This window comes from Lampetra fluviatilis (genome assembly GCF_964198595.1).
Source record: "Lampetra fluviatilis chromosome 45 unlocalized genomic scaffold, kcLamFluv1.1 SUPER_45_unloc_1, whole genome shotgun sequence".
In the NCBI taxonomy this organism is placed as follows: Eukaryota; Metazoa; Chordata; class Hyperoartia; order Petromyzontiformes; family Petromyzontidae; genus Lampetra; species Lampetra fluviatilis.
The window spans coordinates 1,637,310-1,646,696 of record NW_027620425.1 but is presented as its reverse complement, the minus strand read 5'-3'; the positions used below and the strand labels follow the sequence as shown (position 1 = coordinate 1,646,696).

Sequence of the window (9,387 nt, the reverse complement as noted above, 5' to 3'; positions counted from 1 at the left end):
CCCCAGGTAGCCTCTAGCAGGGCTGTAGGGGCAAGTGCTGTTACACACACAAAGATCCCCCAGGTAGCCTCTAGCAGGGCTGTAGGGGCAAGTGCTGCTACCTACGAAGGCTACCGGCACTGTGGCTACACACACAGAGGGGGTGGGTGGCTACCAGCACCACCACGCCCGGCCGCCTTTGTCTCTCCCCCAGTGCCAGCGATGTTCACTACATCACCACTGCTACACCAACACCACAACTACACCACCACTACACCATCACCACTACTACACCACCACCACCACTACACCACCACTACACCACCACCACTACTACTACACCACCACCACCACTACACCACCACCACCACACCACCACCATTACTACTACACCACCACTACACCACCATCACCGCTGCACCACCACAACTCACTTGAGGCTGAGTCGACCTAGGAGAGCTCCCCCCCCCCCCCCCAGCTATCTCCCCCCCACCCACACACCTGGTGACGTCATCGCCCACCTACGGAGGTTGACATCACCGCTCACCTGATCGAGGCAGGGTGACGTCACCGCCCACCACGTAGACGGCGGGTGACGTCACCGCTCACCTGATCGACGCAGGGTGACGTCACCGCCCACCACGTCGAAGGCGGGTGACGTCACCGCCAGCACGGCCAGGGATTGTTGACAGATCGCGAGTCTGGGGGCCGACCTCCCCTAGGTCGACTCAGCCTCAAGTGAGTTGTGATGGCTGGGGCAGCGGTGGTGGTGTAGTGGTGGTGGTGGTGTAGTGGTGGTGGTGTAGTGGTGGTGGTATGGTGGTGATGGTGGTGGTGATGGTGGTGGTGTGGTGGTGATGGTGATGTAGTGGTGGTGGTGATGTAGTGATGGGGGTGTAGTGGTGGTGTAGTGGTGGTGGTGTAGTGGTGGTGTAGTAGTGGTGTAGTGGTGGTGGTGTAGTGGTGGTGGTGGTGTAGTGGTGGTGTAGTAGTGGTGTAGTGGTGGTGGTGGTGTAGTGGTGGTGGTGGTGTAGTGGTGGTGGTGGTGTAGTGGTGGTGGTGGTGGTGTAGTGGTGGTGGTGGTGTAGTGGTGGTGTAGTAGTGGTGTAGTGGTGGTGGTGTAGTGGTGGTGGTGGTGTAGTGGTGGTGTAGTGGTGGTGGTGTAGTGGTGGTGGTGGTGTAGTGATGGTGGTGTAGTGGTGGTGGTGGTGTAGTGGTGGTGTAGTGGTGGTGGTGGTGTAGTGGTGGTGTAGTGGTGGTGGTGGTGGTGTAGTGGTGGTGGTGGTGATGGTGGTGGTGATGGTGGCGGTGTAGTGGTGGTGGTGTAGTGGTCGTGGTGTAGTGGTAGTGATGAAGTGAACATCGCTGGCACTGGGGGAGAGACAAAGGCGGCCGGGCGTGGTGGTGCTGGTAGCCACCCACCCCCTCTGTGTGTGTAGCCACAGTGCCGGTAGCCTTCGTAGGTAGCAGCACTTGCCCCTACAGCCCTGCTAGAGGCTACCTGGGGGATCTGTGTCTGTGTGTGTAACAGCACTTGCCCCTACAGCCCTGCTAGAGGCTACCTGGGGGATCTTTGTCTGTGTGTGTAACAGCACTTGCCCCTACAGCCCTGCTAGAGGCTACCTGGGGGATCTTTGTCTGTGTGTAGCAGCACTTGCCCCTACAGCCCTGATAGAGGCTACCTGGGGGATCTTTGTGTGTGTAACAGCACTTGCCCCTACAGCCCTGCTAGAGGCTACCTGGGGGATCTTTGTCTGTGTGTGTAGCAGCACTTGCCCCTACAGCCCTGCTAGAGGCTACCTGGGGTAGCTTTGTCTGTGTGTGTGTAACAGCACTTGCCCCTACAGCCCTGCTAGAGGCTACCTGGGGTAGCTTTGTCTGTGTGTGTGTAACAGCACTTGCCCCTACAGCCCTGCTAGAGGCTACCTGGGGTAGCTTTGTCTGTGTGTGTGTAACAGCACTTACCCCTACAACCCTGCTAGAGGCTACCTGTGGTAGCTTTGTCTGTGTATAGGTGCTGCTACTCGCTACTACTAATAACACTTGCCCCTGCAACCTGTTAGAGGCTACACGGGGGATCTTTGTATGTGTATAGGCGCGACTACTAACAGCACTTGCCCCTACAGCCCTGCTAGAGGCTACACGGGGGATCTTTGTATGTGTATAGGCGCGACTACTAACAGCACTTGCCCCTGCAGCCTGTTAGAGGCTACCTGGGGGATCTTTGTCTTTGTGGGGGACCCCTGGACTCGTGCACAGGCAGTGTTAGGGCGGGCTAGCCGGAGGAACACCTCCCCTAGGGAGCTGGTAGGAACACGTCGGGTTGCTCGGTCAATGGCCTGCAGGGTCAACGGCGGCGTGGTGTATTCCGCAAATATGGCCGACTGTGAGGGCGGGCACAAGCCGGCGTGAGTAGGTTAAACGTTGAGCCCCACCCTCCCCACCCAGCCCCTCCCCACCCAGCCCCTCCCCACCCGGCCCCTCCCTCCCCACCCGGCCCCACCCACCCTCCCCACCGAGCCCCACCCCTCCCAACCCCCACCCAGCCCCTCCCCACCCAGCCCACCCAGCCCCACCCTGCCCACCCAGCCCCTCCCCACCCAGTCCACCCAGCCCCACCCTCCCCACCCAGCCCCTCCCCACCCTCCCCTCCCAGCCCCTCCCCACCCTCCCCTCCCAGCCCCACCCTCCCCACCCAGCCCCTACCCTCCCCACCCAGCCCCTCCCCTCCCTCCCCACCCAGCCCCTCCCCACCCAGCCCCTCCCCTCCCTCCCCACCCAGCCCCTCACCACCCCACCCTCCCCACCCAGCCCCTCCCCACCCCACCCTGCCCCTCCCCACCCTCCCCACCCAGCCCCTCTGCACGACAGACACAATAATCCCCCGTGGGCTGGTGTAACCAGGAGGTTCCTACCAGTATAACACGTGCTGCCTCAAGAAGCGGGAGAAGTCTCCGCAAGTTTTCCACCCACGAGACGCTACCGAGACATCAAAGTAAAAAGGACGTCGCCATGGACGAGGGATTACAACCCTGAAGTGGAATTGGTCCGTGTCACCGCGCCCCTTGCGACTTGCACGCGGATCGATGCAATGAATCAATCGGTGCGTCGTTAGAACCCCGCCACCACACGGCCAACTCGTAAGGGTTTGTGTCACGTTAACAGAACGTGGCCAATTCGTCACCAGTACAGCACTCGTGTAGTGTGTGGTAGTGTATAGTAGTGTAGTGTATAGTGTAGTGTATAGTGTATAGTAGTGTAGTGTATAGTGTAGTGTATTAGCATATAGTGTAGTGTATAGTAGTGTATAGTAGTGTAGCGTATTAGTGTATAGTGTAGTGTATAGTAGTGTAGTATATAGTGTAGTAATACATCACTAGTGTATAGTGTAGTATACTCATACAGCACTAGTGTATAGTATCATGTAGTAGTGTATAGTGTACAGTGGTGTAGTGTATAGTGTAGTAGTGTATAGTAGTGGTGTATAGTAGTGTAGTGTATAGTAGGGTAGTGTATAGTGTAGTGTATAGTAGGGTAGTGTAGAGTGTAGTAGTGTATAGTGTAGTAGTGTATAGTAGTGGTGTATCGTAGTGTAGTGTATAGTAGGGTAGTGTAGAGTGTAGAGTGTAGGAACTTGAATTGTGAGAAGAGACAAGACGTTGGGAAATGAGTGACAAACGGTGACTCACCAGTGACTCACGGCCTACCCGTACCTGGCCGCATCAGGGTCGCAAACGGCTACCCGTACCCGGCCGGGTACAGGTAGCGTACGGGTATCGGGTACCCGGTTGCGACCTCTGGTCTTTCGGTAAAGTCCCGTATTTCGATTTAAAGCTTTCGTGACTGCAGGGATTCATCTACTTGGTTCTTTCGGTAAAGTCACGTAGAAGGGAAGTAATAAAATAATAAAAATAAAACCTAATAAAATAATTCTCACGACGTTTCGGCTACAACGCAAGCAGCCGTCTTCAGCTTGCGTTGTAGCCGAAACGTCGTGAGAATTATTTTATTAGGTTTTATTTTTATTATTTTATTACTTCCCTTCTATTTCGATTTAAAGCTTTCGTGACTGCAGGGATTCATCTTCTTGGTTCTTTCGGTAAAGTCACGTAGAAGGGAAGTAATAATAAAAATAAAACATAATAAAATAAAATAATTCTCTAATTCTCACAGAATTATTTTATTTGATTGTTTTATTTTTATTCTTTTATTACTTCCCTTCTACGTGACTTTACCGAAAAAACCAAGAAGATAAAGTCCCGTAGTTAGAGGTTCAAAGAGCCTATCTATCCAAGAATATGGATTCCTGCATTGACGAAGGCTTTAAGTCAAGATCCATTTCTTATACTCATAAATGATATCTACTTGAGACAAAGACACACACACACTTGGCGTCAGACTTGTCAAGTTTTGTTTTTATTCCGTAAAAAAACCCCCCCGAGACTTTTCTTCGCGTCGACGTATTACGAAGACGAAAGCTGCCTCCCCCGCCCCACCCATCACACCGTAACGCTTCGGACCGACACGTCCTATCAAAGTGGCTCTTGGCGGCGGCTAGCGGCACACCGCGGCGAGGGGGTGGGTGGCTACCAGCACCACCACCACGTCTGCCCGCCTTTGTATCTCCCCCAGTGTCAGCGATGTTCTCCCCACCGCCACCGCCACCACCGCCACCGCCGCCGCCTTACGGGGGAAGAGGTTCAGCAGGAACCGTTCAGATAATTGTCGACCGGCGGCGGTGGTGGTGGTGGTGGTGGCCGAGAGCGGGAATCGAACTCGGGTCGCCGGGTTCGTAGCGCTAACCCGATTACACTTACACCACCGCTCCCCAAATGTGTAAACATATGGACATGCACAGATACTTTTACACACACCACACACTCACACTCCAGGAGTAGAAAACGCGACTTTGCATTGAATGTACCAAAAGAAAGTGACGACACGCCTCACTTGCACACCTCCATCGTATTGAACACGTAACAAAGACGAAGATGCCCTCGTGCGGCCTCTTAACAGGCTAAACATATGATGGACACGTGCAGATACACCTCACACGCACGACACACACACTCACTCCAGGAGTAGAAAACGCGACTTTGCATTGAATGTACCAAAAACAATGTGACTAAACGCTACAACTACACACACACACTCATGGGTTTCGATTTAAAGCTTTCGTGACTGCAGGGATTCATCTTCTTGGTTCTTTCGGTAAAGTCACGTAGAAGGGAAATAATACAATAATAAAAATAAAACATAATAAAATAATTCTCAGACTCCCGTCTTCCCGACAGACCTGGTCTTCACCCGAGGACGGCTGCTTGCGTTGTGGCCGAAACGTCGTGAGAGTTGTATTTTATTGTTTTATTTTTATCGTTTTATTATTTCCCTTCTACCTGACGACTTTACCGAAAGAACCAAGAAGACATTCATGGGTCTTTCGGTAAAGGTCACGGAGATAGGTTCAAAGAAGATAACCATTTTTATCCATTATCTCGTCTTAAGTGACTTCACCGGAAGACCCACAGAATGTGAATTCCTGCAGCCACGAAAGCTTCAATTAGAGATTTTACACCGCACACAACACAACAGAGACGAAGCTGCCCCGTGCGGCCTCTTAACAGGCTGCGGTGGCAAGTCCTGCTGCTGCTGCTTGTAGCAGCACCACCCAACGTCCCTGTGGCCACAGGCACAGAGAGGTGGGTTGGTCGGGTGGGTGGCCAGCACCACGCCCGCCGCCCTCACCACCCCTACCCCGACCACCAGTGGTGCAGTGTCGCTACGTAGTGTATTCATCTTCTTGGTTCTGTCGGTAAAGTCATCACGTAGAATGGAAGTAATAAAAAAATAATAAAAATAAAACATAATAATTCTCACGACGTTTCGGCCACAACGCAAGCAGCCGTCCTCAGGTGGAGTACAGGTCTGTCGAGAAGACATCCATTCAGACTCCGTACGGTACCAAACAAGTCCATGCATTGACCGACACGGATGGCTACGCACGCACGGTGCACACACTCGCACCCAATCCACCCCACCCAACTTCCATCGCGACTCCCCCCCCCCCTAATCCTCCTCCTCCCGGTGCTGCTGATGGCACTGCCGCCGCTGGTACAGCCGCTGCTTGGCCACGCGGAGCGCCGGGGCCAGGCGCACCGTGCCCCTGCGTGCTGCCGCTGCCCCCGCCCCGCCGCCAGGCGACAGAAGGCTCCGAAGGCCCGCCAGGCCCCGCTCCGCCAGTCCGGGGCCTTCCTCGCTCAGCTCCAGCGTGAGGCGGAACGTGGCCTCCACTGCCGCCGGGGGGTGCTCCAGCGTGTCCTGGTCGGGCTCGTCGGTGGAGCTGCCGCTGATGCTGCCGCTGATGCCGCTGATGCTGCCGCTGATGCTGCCCCCGCCAAACAAGCCAAATCTTCCGGCCGTCGTTTTCCCGCCCACGCTGCCGTCGCTACCACCGCTGCCACCGAAGCAGCCCGAATCTCCGTCGTCGGACGCCACCTCCCCGGCTCCTTCGCGCCTAGGCCCGCGCCTAGGCCTAGGCTCAGGCCCGCCCAGGCGAGGCATGACCCACGTGACGGCGGCCGCCCTCCGCTTCGCCGACCGGCAGCTGCCATCTTCGTCATCGTCATCCTCCTCATCATCGTCCTCCTCATCCTCCTCCTCGTCGTCCTGGTGACTGCTGCGCCAGGAGGAGGAGGAGGCGGCGGGCGACACGGAGATCTCGACGAGGGCCCCGCGGAGGCCGCACGGCTCCGAGGCGGAGGCCGCGGCGAGGGCCAGGGCCGCCCGGCGCAGCAGGCCCAGCGGCGCCAGCAGGTGGGAGCAGCGCAGGCGCGGCCCCTTGGCGGCCGACAGCGACGACTCGATGAGGCGGCACAGCTGAGGGACGGAGACCTCCTCAACCTCCTCCTCCTCAACCTCCTCCTCCACCGCCTCCTCCTCTTCCCGCTTGTCCACAGAGCTTCCATGGCAAGCGGCCTCCTCCACCGCCTCCACCTCCTTCACCTCCTTCACCTCCTCGCCGTCGACCGCCACCGATGAGGAGGACGAGGAGGACGATGACCAGGAGGAGAAGTCGCCTACCCACAGGGGAGCCACGTGCAGAGGCTGTTGCGGCTGTTGCGGCTGTTGCTGCTGTAGTAGTTGCTGTTGCGGCAGCTGCTGCTGCTGTAGTAGCTGCTGCTGTGGTAGCTGCTGCTCAGGCAGCTGCTGTGGCGGAGGGGACGCTACAGGGGAAAAAGAAACATGGAATATATTTCAAGATGTTCGTTCATTTTCAATACGCTTCGAGTAATTTTTGTTCTTCCCTCCATGATATCGATCGCAATAGGGGGTGGGTGGTGGTGTGAGGGTAGTTGTGGTGGTTGGTGGGTGATGTGGGTGGTGGTTGTGGGGGTGGTGGTGGTGTCAGGTGGTGGTTGTGGGGGTAGTGGTTGTGGTGGTGGTGTCATGTGGTGGTGCATCAGGACAGCCATCGCAGTCAGTCGAAACTAAACAATCCACTAAACTCTAAACTAAGATGTAAACTAAGCTGTCATCTAAGCTGTCAACTAAACTATTAACTAAACTTATCTTTCCAGGTGCAAGGGCTCCACCACTGAACGGCTATGTAGCCGTTCTTTTGTCAGAAGCGTAGAGACGCACAGAGATACACAGAGATACACAAAGATCCACAGAGACTCATAGATACATAGAGACCCACAGAGATACACAGAGACCCATTGAGACCCACAGAGATACACAGAGACCCACAGAGACCCACAGAGACCCACAGAGATATACAGAGACCCACAGAGATATACAGAGACCCACAGAAACCCACAGAGATACACAGAGACCCACAGAGACCCACAGAGACCCACAGAGACCCACAGAGATACACAGATACCCACAGAGATACACAGATACCCACAGAGATACACAGAGACCCACATAGAGATACACAGAGACCCACATAGACCCACAGAGATACACAGAGATACACAGAGACCCACAGAGACACACAGAGACACACAGAGACCCACAGAGACCCACACAGAGCCGTAGACTAAACTACGTTGTACCTTACCAGGTCTAAGCTGCACTGAGATGCTGCTGCCAAGATCTTTAACCATTTGGGATCTGGCAATCAGAAATCGTCATCATCTAAATGTCACTGTGTGTGTGTCTGTGTGTGTGTGTCTGTCTGTGTGTCTGTGTTTGTGTGTCTGTGTTTGTGTGTCTGTGTGTGTGTCTGTGTGTGTGTCTGTGTGTGTGTGTCTGTCTGTGTGTGTCTGTGTGTCTGTGTTTGTGTGTCTGTGTGTGTGTCTCTGTGTGTATCTGTGTGTGTGTGTCTGTGTGTGTCTGTGTGTGTCTGTCTGTGTGTCTCTGTGTGTATCTGTGTGTGTGTGTCTGTGTGTGTCTGTCTGTGTGTCTCTGTGTGTATCTGTGTGTGTGTCTGTGTGTCTGTCTGTGTGTCTGTGTGTCTCTGTGTGTGTCTGTGTGTGTGTCTGTCTGTGTGTCTCTGTGTGTATCTGTGTGTCTGTGTGTGTGTCTGTGTGTGTGCACCATTCTCACCTCGCCGCCTGTCCCACCACCACCTCCTCATCTCCCTCGCCGCCACCACCTCATCATCATCATCCTCCTCCACCTCATCCACCACCACCACCGCCTCGTCACCTTCGACAGGACAGCAGTCCTCGTCTTCCTGCGGCTGTGGCTCCGTCGTCAGCTTGCCGAACACGCTGCGCTCTCGGCTCGGCACGGACCCGCACGGAGGCGGCGGCTCCGAGGGCCCGCAAACGATGCACATTGCTTGGGGGGGGGAGATTTGTTTTTTTGGGATAAATGAAAAAAATGCTCTCGGTCGATTACTCGGATCGGCGCGTGGTCTTAAAAAAAACTAAAAAAGTAAGCGATCCCGTTGCGTCGGCGAAGCGGAACGTTGCGCTTTCGTGCGCGAAAATCCGTCGCGTTAATTCGGTAACGATCGCGTTAATTTTAGTCTTTAACTTCTTTGCCGAGCCGCAGCGCGTTCAGGACGAATGTCGCGTAACGGCGAGTCTCTCCGCCTTATATACCCCCCCTGGCTGGTGACGACAGAGTGGGGGGAGGTGGCTTGGGGAGGGGGGAGAACCAATCAGAGAGCTCAGATCCAGAACGGCCCCTCCCTCCCAACCACCGCGGGTGACAACAAGTGGGGGGTGTGGGTGGGGAGAACCAATCACAGAGCTCGGATCCAGAACGGGTGCCCCTCCCCTACCACCTTCGCGGGTGACAACAGTGGGGGGTTGGGAGAACCAATCAGAGAGCTGGGATCGTGCGCGAGACTCACTCCAGAATGGTCTCCCCCCCCCTTCCTCTCACCCCCGCGGGTGACAACAGTGTGGGGTGGGGGGTGGGGACAACCAATCAGAGAGCTGGGATCCACAA

General features: G+C 55.4%; 1 protein-coding gene across 1 annotated transcript; it reads right to left on the bottom strand.

Annotated features, from left to right (window-relative positions):
* Positions 1-5,775: 5,775 nt before the first annotated feature.
* On the bottom strand, positions 5,776-8,991 carry LOC144953775 (uncharacterized). The gene is made up of 2 exons (XM_078884413.1): positions 8,533-8,991; positions 5,776-7,202 (listed from the first exon to the last, which is right to left on the bottom strand). Exons 1-2 carry the CDS (start codon positions 8,765-8,767, stop codon positions 6,046-6,048), a joined length of 1,392 nt encoding a protein of 463 aa, XP_078740539.1. The 5' UTR covers positions 8,768-8,991; the 3' UTR covers positions 5,776-6,045.
* Between the last annotated feature and the right edge of the window lie 396 nt (positions 8,992-9,387).